General features: G+C 37.1%; 1 protein-coding gene across 2 annotated transcripts in view; it reads left to right on the top strand.

Moving 5' to 3' along the window:
* Positions 1-19,317, top strand: part of LOC117924400 (probable LRR receptor-like serine/threonine-protein kinase RFK1) — a 44,024-nt gene extending 24,707 nt beyond the window's left edge. For both annotated transcript variants that reach the window (XM_034843040.1, XM_034843039.1), the window contains 6 exons: positions 10,256-10,399; positions 17,456-17,574; positions 17,652-17,862; positions 17,960-18,197; positions 18,327-18,477; positions 18,599-19,317. In XM_034843040.1, the coding sequence (XP_034698931.1) occupies positions 10,256-10,399; positions 17,456-17,574; positions 17,652-17,862; positions 17,960-18,197; positions 18,327-18,477; positions 18,599-18,988 (1,253 nt within the window). In that variant the 3' untranslated portion in view covers positions 18,989-19,317. The remainder of the gene's footprint in view (positions 1-10,255; positions 10,400-17,455; positions 17,575-17,651; positions 17,863-17,959; positions 18,198-18,326; positions 18,478-18,598) is intronic.
* Positions 19,318-20,294: the final 977 nt, after the last annotated feature.

Below are 20,294 nucleotides of genomic sequence, written 5' to 3'. Positions count from 1 at the left end.
GAATGAGGGTGACTCATTGCAGTTTGGTGATGATACCATATTCTTCTTAAAAGCTTGTTCAAATGAGTTACAAAGTCTTAAGATCATTTTGTTAGTGTCTCGGTACATTTTAGGATTGAAGATAAATCTAGATCAAAATTAGGCATTGATATAAGTCAAGGCCTAATTCTTGATTTATCTACCACTTTAGAATGTAAGGCTTTTGATTAGCCTCTATCTTATCTAGGTCTTCCTTGGGATGAGGGCCTTAGAATTTGTCTTTTTCCGGGATTTAGTTATGAAAAGAATTTCTCGGTGGTTAGGTGATTAGAAGAAGGCTCATTTGTCCTTAGGTAGTAGAATAAATCTAGTCCAATCATTCTTGTCCCATATTCCCTCTTATTTTTTTGTCTCTTTTAAGCCTCTAACCAACTTGACTTATAGAATAAAGAGATTACAAAAACAATTTTGTGGTTAGATTATCTTGTGGGTTAGAATCAAGTGTGTAAGCCAAAGAGTAAAAGGGGTTTGGGTATAAGGAAGATAACTTTAAGGAATAGAGCTATCTTATGTAAGCGATCGTGGAGGTTCCCTAGGGAAAGCAATGATTTACGGCGCAAGATTATTTTGAGTATCTAATTATCTATTTTCTATACTCTAATGGATGAAATGACAATGTTGTTGTTAGATAGTCAAGTTGGTGTCCTTAGAAGGCCATTTCACAAGTTTTCCTTGTTTTCTCTTATTTCACTTGTTATTTTATGGATGATGGTTACTAAAATTCAGTCCTAGGAAGATATTTGGTGGATGACCCACTTTTTTTTGTTTAATTTCCAAATATTTATAGAGCAATGAGGTTGAGAGATTTTTGTGTTTCTTTAGTTTTGATCTCATCCCCTTTATTTTTGTCTCAGATTTTCAATTTCTTGTGTAATTTTTCCACCATGAAATTGAGGAACTTACTCTCCTTTATATCGGCTTGAGCTCATATGTATTTATCATCCACTTTCTCGGTTATCAAGTTTTAGTCTTTGACACCCTCTAGTTTATTTTCAATCAATTCATTCCTTAAAATCATCTTTGTTTCTTATAATTAATTTTACTAGGAAATCTAAAGCTCTACTCAAAGTCAACACCTTTGCATGGCTGGTGACAAATATGGAGGTTAATACTAATAACTTGCTATATAAAAGGAGACCTTACCAAGGCCATAAGCCAAAATGGTGTGTCATGTCTTAAACTAGAGATTTAAGACAAAGAGATTCTCTTTTCCTATTCCTTTTCACTATAGCATCTAATGTATTAGGTAGGATGATGTTAGGAGTAGAGGAAAACGTCTTTTAGAGGGATTCCTAGTAAGTAGGGATAGGATTAGAGTGTCTCATTTACAATTTGTAGATGATACCATCTTTTTATTTGAATCTTCCATAGAAGATCTACAAAACCTTAAACTAATCCTATTGGTTTTTGGGAATATGTTAGGGTTAAAGATCAATTTAGATAAGAGCACTCTATTTGGAACTAACACAAGTCGGGATTTGGTTATCGGGTTAGCATTGATGCTTGAATGCAAGTCTTAGGTTGGCCTTTAACTTACTTGGGTCTTCCATTAGGAGGGAATCCAATGGTAGTTGCATTTTGGGATCCAATGATTAGCAGGGTCTTGAGGAGACTAGATGGATAGGAAAAAGCCTTTTTGTCTCTAAGGAGTAGAATAACTTTAATTCAGTCATGCTTGCCCCACTTCGCGAACTATTTCTTATCTTTTTTCAAGATTCCAGTGTCATTAGTGTCTAAGATTAAGAAATTACAAAGAGATTTTTCCAGTTAGGAGTTAGGGAGGGTTAACAAAGATGATCTCATTAGTTGGGACCTCATGTGTAAGCCCAAGGAGTTTGTAAGTCTGGGATTTGGGTTGATTTCTTTGAAGAATCGTGCTCTCTTAGGGAAATGATTTTAGAGGTTCCCTAAAAAAAGTTTTGGCCTTTGGCATCATGTTATTTTGAGCATTTATGGGACACATCCTGATGGATGGGATGCCAAGATTATAGTTAGATGTTCACATTGATGTCCTTGGAAGGCCATTGCACAAGTGTTCCGGGTTTTTTCAAGTTACATTGGTTTGTGGTTTTGTGGTGGGTGATGGGGTGAGAATTCGTTTTTGGGAGGATTTGTGGTGGAGGGATCGACCTTGTGTTCACAATTTTCAAGTTTTTATAAAGTTGTCAAAATTAAAAATCTAATCATTTCAATTATTTATTTATTTTTTGATAAGACTAATCATTTCAATTATTCTTGGTTACTCATCTTATTTTTCTTGAAATTTTAATTTCCATCGCAACCTTACAGATTTGGAGATTGAGGACCTTGAAAGACTCATATTCTCTTACTCGTGGGCACTTGTCTCCATCTGCCTTAAATACGATAGCATGCCATTGACGTCTTTAGGATTATTCTCAGTTAAATCATTTTTCATGACTTTGTCTAATACGACAAATATTATTCTTTCTTCCCATGCCAAGTTCATATGGAAATCTAAAGTCTCATCTATGGTCAAGACCTTTACTTGGTTAATGATACACAAGAAGGTAAATACCAACATGTTACAATTGAGAAGACCTTTTCAAATCCCTTAAGCACGATTAGTGCATTTTATGAAAAGTGAGTGGAGAATCTATTGACCATCTCTTTCTACATTATCCGATAACTTTGGGGTTTTGGCAGTATCTATTTAGACAAGTTAGGATTGATTGGGTTTCACCTAGGACTATAAGCGATATGATGATATTTTCATATAGGGTTTTGGGGAGCTCCATAGAGGTAAGACCTTTTAGAAAATTGCTTGTCTTACTTTGCTTTAGATTGTATGGTGCGATAAAAATGCGAGAATTTTTTCAGGATAAGTGGAGGATAGCAAATGGGTTGTGGGATTTCCTTTATTTCTATTCCTCTTTCCAGGCCTCATGCACCAAGGCTTTCTCTTAGTATTATTCGACTCAATTGACATTTGGTGTGTAAATTAAATGGGTTTAGGCATCATTGAGAGGAGCTTAGTCAGAACTTAAGGAGATGGCATATTTGTATATTGTGTTGTAGTCTAAACCTTTTGTATAGAATTCTTGTATGGTGGAGGAGTTCAATCATATTATGATGTTTTTTGTAATTGTGGGGAGGACTCCTTATCTTTCTCATGTTTCGTTTAACATTAAAATATACATCTCTTGTTTCTCATAAAAAAAATAAAAAAATAAAAAAATTTGCCTAGTAGCACTGACATTATGGCATAAGTTGTATGGACTTGTGAGGATTAACTAGGTTCTAGCTAGAAGAATGGTGGAAATGTTGGCAATTGCTTATCCAAGGTTTTGGAGGTCTTCTTAGAGGAAAGTCTCTATGGGATATGGTTGCTTTTACATTAATTTGGACTATATGGAGGGAGACAAATGTAAGGATTTTTTAAAAAATAAAAATAAATAAATGGCGTATTTTAGAGGCAATATGAAATTTTATTTATTTCTCTTCCTCTCCAAGCAGCAACTAGTGCTCCATTTGTGGGCACCCTTTTAAGTATTGTACTGCTAGATTAGAATCTAGTGAGCAAATCTATAAGGTAAGTTGAGGAGATACTCCCTCCATTGAAGTCTCCTCAAATGGGCAATGTCAAGTTGAATTTTAATAGGTGCTCTTTAGTAACATAAGATAGTTGAGAATTAGAGAAACGTTTTTGGATCATCATGGAACAGTAATGAGAGCATTTTCTAAGAATGTTGGAACAAGTCTAGCCATCAAAGCAGAAATATTAGTCTTGTTGGAAGTCTTACAAATTGTAAAAGTTGAGTGTTTATTGAACCTTCTAGTATACAGTGGTTTTGTAATGGTCTTACCTTGAGTGAATGAGGAGAGAAGCTCATGGAAGTTTGATAGATGGTCACATCAGATTTTTTGTATTACTCTAGAGTTGAGGTATACATCTTGTGGGATTCCTTGGGCAACTAAGCTTTTAAGGTCATAGTGCATTTCCATTGATATCTAGAGTGGATAGTTTTTTCTCAATTTTGATATAATTTTTTTTTAATAGGAAACGATAAAGAGATATATTGATAGAAAAAAGTACAAGAGAAGGATGAGGAATCCTCCCACCAAAGAAAATCTAAACTATAAGAATACAAAATCAAGAAAATACAATGTAAAAACAAACTCTCTAGGTTAGACCAACCCATTGGAGCTACACATTGCTAGCCAATCAAGTTGTAACACATTAAGGAGAATCCCCTTAAAAACCTTGGAACAAAAAGCCCAAAGAGAAGTAAGGAAATGAATAGAATCCCAAAGATTCTTTGAATTCCTTGCTTTATCCTAAAAAATCTTCACATTTCTTTCCCGCCACACAACCCAAATTAAAGCAATGCACGCATTTTGCCACAAAACTATCCTTCTCTTAGATAAACCAAAACTCTTATAATTGATGGACATCATGTCGAAGATGCTCCTCTGGGGAACCCAATCCATCTTGGCTAACTGAAATAATCTATGCCACAACCCCATCGTCAAAGAGCAATGTAGAAAAAGATGATCTGCTGATTCTCTATACTTCATGCACAGCTTACAAATGTTAGGACTAAGAGCTTTGTAGGGTCTTCTCAATTGTAGCAAGTCATTAGTATTTACCTTCTTGTGTGCCACTAACCAGACAAAGGACTTGACTTTAAAAGGGACTTGAGAATTCCAAACAAACTTAATAGGGAAAACTAGAGAAGAACCAGAAAATTGGGACAAGGTTAGAAAGAAAGATTTGACTGTAAAAAGCCCTGAAGAAGATAAAGACCAGGATCTTGCATTTGAAACCGATGGTGATAAATGCCAACAATCAAGTGACCGCATGAGACATTCTAAATCTTCTATCTCAGAATCGGAAAAGTTACGACGGAAATTAAAGTTCCAAGAAAAGGGACGAGTAGAACCGAGAATTGAAGATATATTAGGAATATTTTTATCCATGACTACTTTAAATAGTCTTAGATATTGGGATCCTAAAGGTTGGTCTCCCCACCAATAGTCTTCCCATAATCGAATTATTTCCCCTTTCCTACCACAAACCGAGTAAACTTGGAAAAATCCTGAAAGACTTGTGCAATAGCCTTCCAAGGACAACGATGTGACTATCTGACTACAATGTTGGCATCCCAACCATTGGAATGTGTCCCATAAATGCTTAAAATAACCTGATGCCACAGAGCTGAACCCTCCCTAGGGTACCTCCCCAACCATTTCCCTAAGAAAGCGAGATTCCTTAAAGAAATCTTCCCAAATCCCAATCTCCCTTTTGCTTTCGGATTACACACTACTATCCCAACTAACAAGATGATCTCTTTTTTTAATTCTGGTATTGATCCCTAAGAAAAGTGAGACTGAGGATCTTGGAGATTTTAGACCTATCAATCTCTTGGGGGGGGCTCTATAAACTTTTGGCTAAAGTTCTAGCTAACAGGCTCAAAAAAGTGATTGGTAAGGTGGTCTCCACTACCCAGAATGCCTTTGTAATGAGAAGACAAATTCTTGATGCGTCCTTAATTGCTAATGAGGTGATAGATTCGTGGCAGAAGAGAAAAGAGAAGGGTCTTATATGCAAATTGGATATAGAAAAAGCTTATGACAGCATCAATTGGAAATTTTTAATGAAGGTCTTACAAAAAATGGGCTTTGGGGCTAAGTGGGTGGGGTGGATATAGAGTTGCTTGTCCTCAGCCAAATTCTCAGTTCTTTTTAATGGAGTGCCAGCTGGTTTTTTCCCTAGTACTAAAAGGCTTAGACAAGGAGATCCTCTATCCCCTTATCTCTTTGTTATGGGAATGGAAGTGTTGGACGTCCTCATTAGGAGAGCTGTGGAGGGGGGATACTTATCAGGATGCATCATTTGGGGTGGTAGTAGACCCTCTTTAAACATCTCCCATCTATTTTTTGTTGATGACACAATAGTGTTCTGTGAGGCAAGCAAGGAGCAATTATCTCACTTAAGCTGGATTCTTCTTTGGTTTGAAGTGGCCTCAGGCCTTAGAATTAATCTAGCCAAAAGCGAAATCATCCCAGTTGGAGAAGTGGAGGAGATTCAAGAGCTGACCGTTGAGTTAGGGTGCAGGGTGGGATCTTTGCCCTCTCAATATTTGGGACTCCCTCTAGGGGCTCCTAATAGGGCTATTTCTATGTGGGATGGAGTGGAAGAGAGAGTTAGGAGGAGACTTGCGCTTTGGAAAAGGCAATACATTTCCAAATGGGGAAGAATCACTCTTATAAAAAGCACCTTGGCTAGCATGCCAATATACTAAATGTCTATTTTTCGAATGCCCAAGTCTGTTGCTAAAAGAATAGAGAAAGTTCAAAAAGACTTTCTATGGGGGGGAGGAAACTTGGAGGGGAAAATTTATCTAGTTAAATGGGATGTGGTTTGCACAGAAAAGAACAAGGGTGGGCTAGGCTTAAGGAAAATAGCCATGCTGAACAGAGCCTTGCTTGGTAAGTGGATTTGGAGGTTTGCTTGTGAAAAAGATAATCTTTGGAAGCAAGTGATCACAACGAAGTATGGGCAAGAGGATCATGGATGGAGGTCAAAGAAGGCTAGTGGGGTGGTTGGAGTAGGGGTTTGGAAGGATATTTTGAAAGAATCTGATTGGTGCTGGGATAATCTGGTGTTCCTAGTTGGGAAGGGCACCAAAATCAAATTTTGGAAAGATACTTGGTGTACTGACACACCGCTGTCCCATTATTTCACTCACCTCTTTGTTATGGCTGTGCATAGGGACACAACAATTGAGGAGATGTGGGACCAAAATTCTGGTCAAGGAGGCTGGAACCTAATCTTTTTGAGAGACTTTAATGATTGGGAGTTGGATATGGTTGGGGATTTGCTTCATATCTTAAGGGGTCATAGGCCTTCTTTGGAGGAAGATTCAGTTATGTGAAGGCGAGGAAGAAATGATCTCTTCAGGGTCAAGGAAGCTTATAGGCTATTGGCCAATTTTTGGACGGTTTGGGAGGAGAGAAATAGGCTAACTTTTAGGAGAGAGGGAGGGGGAGGGCGTGTTGAATATCTAGAAATTAAAGAATTTTTTTGTTTGTAACTTATGGAGTTGGGCCAAAGTGTATTTAGGCGAGGAGTCTCTCTCCCTTATAGGCTTTTTGGAGTGGGTAACATCCACTTAAGGGGAGGTATTTCTTTTCTGGTCTTGTAGCTCCTTTTTGAGGCTTTAGCCGCCTTGTATACTCCTTGTATGCTCTGTGGCTTTTAGCCTTTTTCTAATGCATATCTTGTTTACTTATCAAAAAAAAAAAAGAACTGCATCCAATATTTGTTTCCCTTGAACAAAAGCTCCTTGAGTATAATGGATAGTTTCATGTAGTACTCTTAGACTCCCTGATAGCACTTTGACTATTATCTTGTAGAGACTAGTGATCAAGTTAATAGGTCTAAAGTCTGAGATTTTCTTTGTCAAGCTTTTTTTGGGCAACAGAACTATGAAACAGGCATTAGTGCTTTGATTGATAATCCCATTTCTGTGAAACTCTGCAAACACCCTCACTAACTTCTCCTTGATCATTTCCGAATAATCTTAAAACACTGCAATGGTAAAGCCATCATGCCCCGACGCCTTATCCCTATCCAATTGAAAAATGGCCTTATAAATCTCTTCTTCAGTAAAAGGGGAGTCCAACCTAGACGCACTCTCTTCAGATATAGGGGACCAATCTAAGCCTTCAACTCTTCAAGACTCTTGAGGGGGACTCGAGTAGAGCTTTTCAAAGTAAAGTAAAATCTCCTCTGTGATGCTCTCGGGCTTATTCAACACTATATCTTTTTCATTCTCCAACACCTTGATAAATTTCCTATTTCTCCTACCATTAGCCACTTTATGAAAAAACTTTGAATTGCAATCCCCTTCTTTAACCCATTTCACCATAGCTTTTTGTATCCAATGAATTTCTTCCCTCAAAATTAATTCCTCTAGCTCCCCTTTTCTTAAAGCTCTTTGAACTAAAAGTTCAGAAGTAAGAACCCCTTCTTGCTCAATGACATCAAAGTTAGCTATTTCATTTAGGATACTTCTTTTCCTTTCGTTTAGTTTTCCAAAAGAAACCTTATTCCACTCTTTCAATTTGGCCTTAAAAAACTGTAACTTCCTCATGAACTTGTGACCTTCCCACCCATTTCCTTGAAAACCTCTCCACCAACTACTAAAACACTCTTTGAAACTAGGATGTTGCAACCACATAATCTCAAACCTAAAAGGTGTTGGGCCCCACTTGAAAAGATTGGTATCCAAAACTATCGGTCAATGATTCGATGTCCATCTAAGAAGAACTTTTTGAAGGCTTTGAGGGAAAAAATGCTCCCACTTATTTGAGTAAAGAAACTGATCCAATCTCTTACATACGAGAGACTCTTGCATGTTTGACCAAGTGAATGGTGCGTTCCGTAAAGGTGGGTTAAGCAATTCACAGTCTCTTATAAAACCATCAAAGTGCTTCATGCTTGAAGTTAAACTAGAGCCTCCCAATTTTTCTGAACTTCTCCTTATGACATTAAAATCACCGCTCACACACCATAAAGGATAAGAGAGGCAAAAAATGTTTAAAAGCTCCACCCAAAAATCATTCCTAAGTAAGGGACTGTTTGGACCATAAACTGCGAATAGCCACAGAGGTCTGCATCCATCCAACACAAACTTGACTGAGACAGTAAAGGAGCCTATTACCACCTCCTTGCTGCACAGTTTTTTAGAGTCCCAAATAATCAAAATCCCACCTGAAGCCCTGCACGTCGGAAGAGCAGCCCATTCCTTATTTTTGACCGTCCAAACACTACCAACAAACCTTTTTTCACACACCACCTTTTTTGTTTCCTAAATCATTACAACATCCGAATTCTCTAGCCTCAGAAAATCTTTAACCAACCTTCGCTTTTTTCTTGACCCCAAACCATTGGTATTTCAACTAATAATTTTCATGGAAAAACCTCACAGACCCTAAACTTCCAAACCAGTTCCACCAGGTCTCAAATACCTGTGGAGCATATGCTCTTTCGCCTGGAATACACCTTAATATCCAGAGAGCTTAAAACCTCATGCACTTTAGCCATTTTCCTGGGGGACAGGCCTTCTATTTGGAACTCGCCCATTGGGGAGACCACAGCAACACCCTAGCTAATTGTAACCAAATTGGAAACCTGATTAGGCAAAATGGGTTTAGACTTAATGGGGTTAAAACCCTCGGGCATCTGGTTTAGATAAGCAAACTATGACTCCACAACATCAAGGTTAGAATTGCCAACAGACTTTTGACATGAAGTGTTTGTTTCTAATTAAAGAAAAAAAAGTTAGGTAAAGCACACCTATAATTGTCTAAGTAAACTGAACCCATTAAAGGTAGTAGAATACACATTGGATTCAACTCCTTATCTACCTTTATTTTTCTTATAAAACCACGTTCAAATCAAGTTGTAGAGCATTAAGAGGAGGACATATTAGATCTACAAAGATGGAAGTGCAAAGAGAGGAGTAGAAATAAATCAAGTCCTAAATAGTCTTTAAAAACCTCCATTTATCCTCAAGTCTTGACACTACTCTCACCAAATCATTCGGACCAAAGTTAGGCAAACCACACACCACAATATCATGCCTCTAAGATAACCCTCAAAAACCCTAATGGAGATTATCAATGTATTAGTCACACTTTTAGGAGGAATTTAATCTATTTCAGGAAGTTTGAATAATCTATATCAAAGCATCAAAGCCACCAAGCAAAAGGTTAATCAATCAATTCCCCCATCCCCATGCGCATGATACAACTTTTGGACTAAGAGCTTTGTAGGACCTCAATTGTAGCAAATCATTAGTATTGGCCACAAGCCATCTGTTGTGTCAACAAAAGCTTTTGTGTCACCTATTAATGCACTAACATATAGATAAGGTATATGAGATCTTTATGTGGTTTGGATGATCCTTTTATATAAAAAAAGAACTAGTATGCTATATAATACAAAACCCGCAAAGGGGAAAAAAAAAACACAAATACAACTCTTGAGCCTCTATTTCCCAACTCCTAGTATCTACACCCTCACTTAAGCCCTATTTCATGAGCATAGTAAATCCTCTATATAATGTGCCTTATCAATAGGAACATCTACTAAATAGGAATTTGAAACACTTTCTACCAACTTTCTAATCATGTCCATGCTCTTATAGTTTGCTAATGAGCTTCACCTTTTTATATTTTCTTTATGCAGATTTCAAATCTTGTTCAAGTAGTAGGAAAGAGGAAACAAATGCATATATTATTGGAGGAGTGGTAGGATTATTCATTATTTTCTTAATATTGGGTCTTCTTGCGTGGAAAGGTTGTTTGAGAGGCAAAAAAAAGGAAGAAAAAGGTATGGGCTATATTGATTGCAAATGCTGCTTAGTATTGATTCATTGCATTTTCTATCAAATATCTTTTATTGGCATAAGCGCATTATATTTAAGGTGGTTTCAAATTTGACCTTTTATTTATAGTTAATTGTTACAATGATTTGTTCATTCACTACGACTATGTTTGATTACTAGAAAGTTTGAAGGAAATAAAGTAGAAAGGAAGAAGAGAAGGATAAAAGTGGGTAAGGAAAAATTATAAAATTTCTCTTGGTTTTCCGTGGAAAAGTGGAGGGAAATAATTTTTTTTTTTTTTGATAAAAAAAACCCAATAGATCTTTTTTATTAGTTAAAAAGATCAAACGGGACAAAACATCCTTCCACAAAGTACAAATTTAAATCAAATCAAGGAAATGGATATTCATTTACATGGATCCATATAGTTGAACAAATGAGAGATATCATAAAAAGAAAAACAACAATTGAAACATTCAAAACAAACATTAGATAGACTCAACAAGGCATATAATCTGTAACAAAAAGATACCACTTGCTTTGCTACTCTTTTAGCTAATCCATCTACCACTTGATTAAGTGAGGAACCCATTGAATGGAGCATCCCAACTCTATAAAGAAATTAGGAATTTGGCACAACTACCTTTCAAGTTTCCATGAACCTCTTTCATTTTTAGCCATCCATAAGATAACAATAACAGAACCCCTTCTACCACAATTGGACATGCTTAAAGCTTTTGCTTGTACAATCTAGAAGTAGTACAACCTCAGTCTCAATAGCAAAACCATCCCTTGTAGGTTTGGAATATGCTTTGATTACTGAACCTCAATGATCTCTAATCACACCACCAATCCCAATTTGCCCTGGGTGCCTAAGACACATCCATCAAAATTCAATCTAACTACTCCTTCAATTGGCGCTGATCATGCATGTGGTCTTTCTAACCAACCTCCTTGACTTGCATATAAACTCTCAATCTAACAATTTAAGGCTCAAGGGGGTGCCTCTGAAGACCTTGCTAGTATAGGCAAACTGAGAGCAAAAATAGTAAAATGAATCCTAAACTACATCCATTGTCCTCTTAGTTTATTAAGAAATTCCCTCCTTCATTTCTTGCTAAATTGACCAAATCATACTAGGGCTTGCAACGCCCCATAGAACTTTTCCTTTTGCATGATGCCCAAACCTTTGAAGGAAATAGTCATCATCTCTACCACCAAACATGGTGTTACCCAATCTATTCCCTTAAGCCGAATTGTTTATGCCATAAGCCCAAAGCTATTGAACAGTGACGAAAAAGATGATTGATTAATTCTTTGCTCTCCTTGTTGAAGAAAGTGAGAATCACTCAACTATTCATTCAATTGTATATGTTTACATAATCGAGTCCCTATTTAACATATACACAGAGAGCAAAATATGGAAAAAATATAAATATGGAAAAAAATAAAATCACACAAATCACCACAATATTTGCCACAATTGGGGCCTCAATCTTTCCCACAATATCCTACAAATCATCATTCAAATCATACCAAATTTCCACACTCCCTCTCAAGTTGGATCATAGATATTAATCATGTTCAACTTGCAAATAAAATCTTCAAAACTTGATTTTTGTAACCCCTTGGTGAATATATCTACCAATTGTTCCCTTGTAGGGATATAAGTCATGCAAATAGTCCCCTTCTCAAATTTTTCCTTTATAAAGTGTCTGTCCACTTCTATATGTTTGGTCTTGTCGTGCTGAACAGGATTATGAGAAACACTAATGGCAACTTTGTTGTCACAATAAAGTTTGATGGGGAGCTCTACTGTAATGTGTAGTTCTTCCAAAAGTTTCTGCAACCATAGTCCTTCACACATACCTTGTGCAATTGCTATGAATTCAGCCTCGACATTGCTTTTGGCTACTACACTCTGCTTCTTACTTCTCCATGTTACTAGATTCTTCCAAACATATGTACAATAGCTTGTAGTAGACCTTCTGTCATCTACTGATCCTGCCCAATTTGCATCTGTATAGATCTCTACCTTCTTACTGTCACTCTTTTTAAAAAATAGTCCTCTCCCTGGAGAACCCTTTAGGTATCTGAGGATCTTATACACTGCTTCAAGATGACTTTCCTTTGGTGAATGCATGTACTGGCTAACCACGCTTACAGCGAAAGTAGTGTCTGGTCTAGTGTGAGAAAAGTAGATTAGTCTATCTACTAGTCGTTGATATCTCTCTCTATCCACGAGTTTTCTGTCGCTTTCCGTCTTTTTTCTTGCCTTGATGGGGGTATTGCTTGGCTTGCAACCAAGCATGCCAGTCTCAATCAACAAGTCAAGTACATACTTTCTTTAGGAAATACTAATTCCCTTCCTTGATTTGGCGACCTCCATTCCTAGGAAATACCGTATTTGACCCAAATCTTTTACCTCAAACTCTGTGGCTAAGACCTTCTTCAACCTCTCCACTTCTCCTGTGTTATCTTCAGTGAGAATGATGTCATCGACATACACGATTAGGATGGTCATCCTTCCATCTTTGGACTGTTCGAAGAACATAGTATGATCCAACTCTCCTTGTTGGTATCCTTGGTTCTTAATCACCTTTGCAAATCTATCAAACCATGCTCTCGGTGATTGCTTGTGACCATACAAAGATTTCTTCAATTTGCATACCCTGGTTTCTTCTTCTTCCTCCTTACAGAACCCTGGTGGTAGCATCATAAAAACTTCTTCTTCCAACTCACCATTCAAAAAGGCATTCTTGATATCAAACTGATGGAGTGGCCAGTCGAGGTTTGTTGTCAAGGATAAAAGAACTCATATAGTGTTAAGCTTTGCCACTGGTGCAAATGTCTCGGTATAGTCGATGTTGTAGGTCTGAGTGAACCCTTTTGCAACTAGGCGGGCTTTGTATCGTTCTACTATGCCATCCGTCTTATAATTCACTGTGAATACCCATTTATAGCCCACTGGTTTCTTCTCTCTTGGCAAAGTCATCACTTCCCAATTCCCATTTTTGTACAATGCCCTTATTTCTTCCATCACCGCCTCTTTCCATTCTGGAATCTCCAAGGGTTCTTGAATGTTTTTAGGAATCTGGATTCTATCAAGGTTAGTTGTAAAAACATGACACTTTGCAGAAATAGCATTATAAGACACAAATTTCGAGATAGGATGGAGAGTACATGAACGAGGTTGTTTCCTAAAAGCAATGGGTAAGTCATCTGTTACTTGATTAGGATTGGAGTCAAACTCCCGAGGGGTTGGAACTATCACTGGTTCTGACTCTTTTAGTGCTTCGGAGATGAGTGTCTCACTGGACTTCAATTTTGGCCTCCTTGAGTAGACGAGTGTTTCCCTATTTGTCTGTAATTCCGTATCTCCTCCTGAGTTCAAGTGTCCTTCTGTATTAGGCAAAGGGGTAGATATAAGGTACAGAGTGGATTCGAACACAACAACTTCGAGGTAGTCTAAGGTTAAGGGAGGTCTAGCTTCACTCACAAACTCCCCCTGAAGTGAGTAGTAGGGAGTATGCTCAAAGAATGTGATATCTAGGCTAATATATAGCTTTTGTGAAATTGGGTCATAGCATTTGTAGCCCTTTTGTGTGGAAGAATAGCCAAGAAATACACATTTAAGTGCTCTAAGATCCAATTTGTTCCGCTTAGATCCGTGAGTGTGGACAAACACAGTGGACCCAAAGACACGAAGTGGAAGATGTGCACCAATTCTAGAATGAGGAAAAAACTCTTGGAATTTCTGAAAGGGTATGACAAAAGATAGGACCCAACTAGGCATTCGGTTAATAAGGTATGTGGTTGTCAAAATGGAGCCACCCCAAAAATTTGAGGGCATGTGAGAGGTAAACAGTAAGGCACGAGCAACTTCAAGAATATGTCTATTTTTCCGTTCTACAACCCCATTTTGCTGAGGGGTGTCAACGCAAGAACTTTGATGGATAATACCATTTTCTTGTAGATTAGTGCTCAAGGAGTGATTGAAATACTTAGTACCATTATCAATACAAAGAATTTGAATTTTGGTGTGAAACTGAGTTTGTATCATAGAGCGAAAGTTCATGAAAGACTGATCGAACCTCAGTTTTATCAGTCAACAAATATACCCAATATAGGCGAGTGTGATCATCAATAAAAGTAATAAACCATTTTTTATAGGTCCTATTGGGGGTACGTGAGGGTCCCCATAGATCACTATGAATTAGAGTAAATGGTATGGATGGTCTATACTTAGATTTAGGAAAAACGCCCGATGGTGTTTGGCAAGTTCACACACTTCACACTGAAAATCCCATGAAGCTTTATTTGAACATAGTGAAGGAAATAAATGTTTTAAGTACTGAAAACTAGGATGACCCATCCTTTTGTGCCATAATAAAAGTTCACTGTCCCTAAGACGAGATGCAGAATTACAAACAGTAGGAGGACACTGTCCATGCACATTAGTTTCGTCTAAGTAATATAGACCCTCACTTTCCTTAGCATTGCCAATCATCTTCCTTGATGATAGGTCTTGAAAAACACAATGAAAGGGTAGGAATTTAGCTGAGCAATTAGATTGTTTGGTTAACTGGCTAATAGACAGCAAATTGCAAGATAAATTAGGTACATGTAAGACAAGGTTGAGAGTAATAGACTCAAAAATACGAATGCTCCATTTGCCAGCAATTGGGGATAAAGTACCATACACAATTTTTACTTTTAAATTACCGGCACAAGGAGAGTATGTAGAAAATAAATGATGAGCATCAGTCATATGATCAGATGCACCATAGTCAATAATCCAAGGAGTAATATGAGACAGGGTGCTAAGTGTTGTCAGAAAGGTACCTTTGTGGGCCAAAGAACCAGATGAAAGAGTAGTAGAAGATTGACCAAAGGCTTGGAAATTAGAAAAAAGCTCATATCATTTCGCAAGCTGGTCGGAATTAAACCCCACATTAGAAGTTGACTGACGAATTTCTGTGGGTGTTTTGTCTGTCTGGGTTTCGATGGAGGCCTAATGACTATGGGCTGTCTGGGCTTCCAATCCGCGGGTTTGCCATGTAAAGTCCAACAAGTGTCTTTAGTGTGGCCTAATTTCTTACAATGCTCACAATAAGTCCTCTTGGACTATCTTGGGCCTGATCCAAAGTGAGGCCCACCAGATCCAGCATGAGGCCACACGAGAGATGTTCCCTCAACATCACTCTCCTTCTGCTTTCCTCTTGTCGCACCTCAGAGAAAACATCTCTGATGGAGGGCAACGGCCGACGACTGAGAACTCTACTCTTGACGTCATCAAGCTCGTGGTTCAGCCCCGCTAGAAACTCGAAGGCCCTCTCGTTCTCTATCTTCTTCTTGAAGCGCACACTGTCACCCGTGCACTCCCATTCCTCTTCGCAGTTGAGATCGAGATCTTACCACAAACCCAACATCTCGATGTGGTATTCCGTGACTTCCCGATCTCCTTGCTTCATTTGCCAGAGTCGTGTCTTGAGTTCAAAGATTTGGGAAGCATTCTCGGCATCGGATTATGTTTCCCGTATCGCATCCCACACATCCTTTGCCGTCGAGAGGAACATATAAGTTTTGCTAATGGCTGGCTTCATGGAGTTAATCAAGCATGAGGTGATGAAGGAATTTTCGGACCGCCATTTCTGGGATGCTGCTACATCGGTCGGAGGTGGTCGTCGAGTCTCGCCAGTAAGAAACCATAACTTTCCCTTTCCGTCAATAACAAGCTTGATTGCCTGCGCCCACTCTCTATAATTCTTACTGTTCAATTTTTCAATGGTAAGATGGAGTGGGGAGTTGTCGAATGCACCGTCCGAGCCCATTGAGGAGTTTATCTCCGACTCTCTTTCATGGGTTGCCGATTGACTAGACTGATGGTTGTCTCCTTTTTGGTCAGCCATGGATTGGTTAGGGTTTTAGAACAAACTGTGCTCTAATATCATGAAGAAATTGAAAATCACTCAAATATTCATTCAATTGTATGTGTTTACATAATCGGGTCCCTATTTAACATATACACCGAAAACAAAATATGGAAAAAAATACAAATATGGAAAAAAAAAAAAAAAAATCACACAAATCACCACAATATTTGCCACAATTGGGGCCTCAATCTTTTCCTCAATATCCTACAAATCACCATTCAAATCATACCGGATTTCCACACTTGCACATAATACACCACTTTAGATTAAGCTCCTTGTGAGGCCTCCATTTCTAGAGCATGCTATTGTTATTAACCCTCTTACTAGCCACAAACCATGGAAACATCTTTACTTTGGAGGGGGCTTTATATTTTCAAAGAAATTTAAATTTTGAGGATGCACTTTTTCCACCTTTTTTAAAGCAAAATGGGAAGAAAAATCTTTTAGCATTTTCTTTCATCTTCCCCTCAACTTTTATTCCTTATCATTTTTCATGGTATCTTGTATCTGAATATAAGAAGTCATTTTCCTTAACAATTTTTTTTCTTTTCTTAGTACTTTATAGGAACCAAACATAGCCTATGTCTTATAATTGCATTATTGTGGGACCAAATAATGATATTTGGAATACGACAAAATCTGGCTTTCTTTAATTGTCTTGAAAGGTTATTTTTTCATCAATTAAGAAATATAATTTTTTTAAAATTTTTATTTCATGTGGAAAAATTATTATAGAAGTGATTCTGTATTTTTCCTAAGAAGGCGATATCTAATCAATCAACAATTAAAAGGTGTTTTTTTATTTTCTAATAACTGAAGGAAGGTTCTACAAGTGAAAGCAATATTGTAACCCAATTTATCTCAATTAGTTACACATCAGTTTATGAGATTGCGGTCTCATGATATAGAGGTTATCATTTAAATATATTTAGAATAGGTTAGGTTTACCACGATGCATGCTCTTTATGCATGGGATTAACTGGTATGGGTTCTCTATCTTAATCTGCAACACTCAAATCAATTTGGTGGATGCATTTTTTTTCCTTTTTGGGAAGGAGTTGAGAACTACCAAATAAATTTGTTGTTATCTTACAGCTTATGTTTCTATGTTTCCTTCCTGGATAGATCTCGAAGGACTAGATATGCAAACAGGTTCTTTTACCTTAAAACAAATAAAAGCTGCCACCAAAAATTTTGATTTTGCAAACAAGATTGGAGAAGGAGGTTTTGGTCCAGTTTATAAGGTATTCTAGCTAAACCATGACATTGTAATCTTCCTTTATAGATTCTACCTAGAATTCTAAAGAAAAATTGGGTGCAGGGTCTGTTATCCGATGGTACCATAGTTGCAGTGAAACAGCTTTCCTCTATATCAAGGCAAGGAAATCGTGAATTTTTGAATGAGATAGCCATGATTTCTTGTTTGCAACACCCAAATCTGGTGAAACTTCATGGATTTTGTGTTGAAGGAGATCAACTGCTACTGGTATATGAGTACATGGAAAACAATAGCCTAGCCGGCGCTCTGTTTGGTAAGTATCATTTACTTAATTTGAATACACTTTCTGTTAAGACAAGTAAAATATAGATAATATCAAATATTAAGTTTTGTAAGGGAATTTTTCTCAGGTCCAGAAAATGGTCAGCCGAACCTGGACTGGCCAACTAGGCTTAAAATCTGTATTGGTATTGCCAAGGGATTAGCTTTTCTCCACGAAGAATCAAGGATTAAGATTGTCCACAGAGATATTAAAGCTACTAATGTGCTTCTTGATAGGGACCTAAACCCTAAAATATCTGACTTTGGACTGGCTAGGCTTGATGAAGGGGAGAAGAGCCATATTAGCACCAGGGTTGCTGGAACCATGTGAGTTACTGTGTCCTTATCAAATTGACAGATTATTCCACATTTCATACATAGTCAAATGCTCATAATTGTTGAGAATTTTTTACTGTTGATTATTGAGTGACAAGACATCACACTATTCACTTGCAGAGGATATATGGCACCAGAATATGCACTGTGGGGTTATCTGACATACAAGGCAGATGTTTACAGTTTTGGGATTGTGGCTTTGGAAATTGTTAGTGGAAAACACAACAACAATTATATACCCAGCAATGGCTGCCTTTGTCTTTTAGATTGGGTACTCACTAACTTTCTATATATCGGTGTTAATAATCAATCAGGTTGTGTTTTTCAGTTGAAAGGATATAATGAGCATCTGCATGATGGAAGTTAAGATTGGTGATATGTTTAAATTGCAGGCCTGTCTGTTGCAGCAAAGCAGAAAGTTTCTGGAGCTGGTTGATGAGAAGTTGGGGTCTAAAGTCAATGAAGAAGAGGCAGAAAGGATGATTAAAGTGGCTCTCTTGTGCACAAATGCATCCCAATCACTTAGGCCTACCATGTCTGAAGTGGTAAGCATGCTTGAAGCCCGAATGCCTATTCCTGATGTGATCCCAGGACCAAGTACCTACACCGAAGATTTGAGGTTTAAGGCAATGAGAGACTTTCGTCAAGACGAGAGAAACCAGAGTCTGAGTGAAGGTCGTCAATCCCTAAATTTAACAGGTCATACAGAGCTAGAGCTTTGCTCTACCTCTACATCTGGCCCTGAGTTCAATGAAATCAACCCACATTCGGAATCCTGTTAATGATGAAGTGTTTTTCTTTTAAAGAATGCTGATCCTACTCCTGAAGGCTCTGAATGGATTTACTGATCTGCATGCATCTCCATCTCAATGAGCATCCTAAAGTTTTGGTTATTTAATCAAACTTCTATTCAATGGGGCTACACCCGCATCTTGTACATCAATTTTTTTATTTATTTTTATTTGGTCTATAGCTCTCTTTAAAAGTGAGAGTTTGTTGTATAAAATTTCAAGAAATTTTGTAGTACAATTAGACTTTCATATTTTAATAAATGTGCTCCTGGCAAAAGATTGATGTAAATATGTAATGCAGAAACTGACTTGGGTGTGCATGACCTGTGATCTGGTAGCTGTTTACTGAAGTAACCCACTTTTCTCATGTGAAGAAAATCACATATTTAACAGCATTCTATGGAGTGAAATTCCAGCAAACATATTCAATGTCACAAATTTAACCTCACAAGGGTTGGAGTTCAATTTTGATTCAGATTGAAGTCCATTCTGGCCTTATAAGGATACATCATGTAGCCTATACAAATTATAATCAAAATCTAAAGAAATTGCCTTATCACATGGGATCAATGAGAAACAAATCTAAAGGATAAATTTACTCTTTAATATAAGAATATATCTTTTTCTTGGATAGGGTTGCTGTCATGGATGGTGCTATGTGCATACTACTTTCACCATATAAAAAATGCTTTTCTTTCTTTGTTTTTTGTTTTAGATTCAATTATCATGTAAAACAGATGATAAATAACAGAAGGGCTTTCTTCCGTTACTTGATATCTCATGTAATGTATATCGGATGAAAACTGTCGACATCTTGACTTACATGGTAACTAGGAACTCTCATGTAAAAATAATTATGAAATAAAAATTTTCTAAAAAGTATTTAAGTTTTATACATTTACCTATCAAAGGTAGTTTCTAAATGATAAATGATAATACCTATATCATTAAAAGGTAATACCTAAAAAGTTAAAGGTAGTATCTTCGATCATAAGTGTATAAAATGTTAATTATTTTTAGTTATCTATTTAATTTTAATTTTTTATAAATTGAGTTCTTATTTTATGATTTTTTTTTTCATATGAATACATGGAAGCATACTTTTCTTTTCTTTAATACGAAAAAAAAGAAGATATAACGTGTGAGACAATTACCCCATTTTTTTCATCATAATGGTACACGTGATTGCTTTTATTATGGGAAAATGTCTCACTTTATTGTTAGAAAATATAATAACCATATAATAATTACTTTATTTTCTCTTTGATGATGACATTTATCAAAATCACTCTCATAT

The sequence above is a fragment of the Vitis riparia genome, chromosome 10, assembly GCF_004353265.1.
Source record: "Vitis riparia cultivar Riparia Gloire de Montpellier isolate 1030 chromosome 10, EGFV_Vit.rip_1.0, whole genome shotgun sequence".
NCBI classification, from domain to species: domain Eukaryota; kingdom Viridiplantae; phylum Streptophyta; class Magnoliopsida; order Vitales; family Vitaceae; genus Vitis; species Vitis riparia.
Note: the sequence above shows the minus strand (reverse complement) of the source record. Positions and strands in the feature narration are given on the sequence as shown.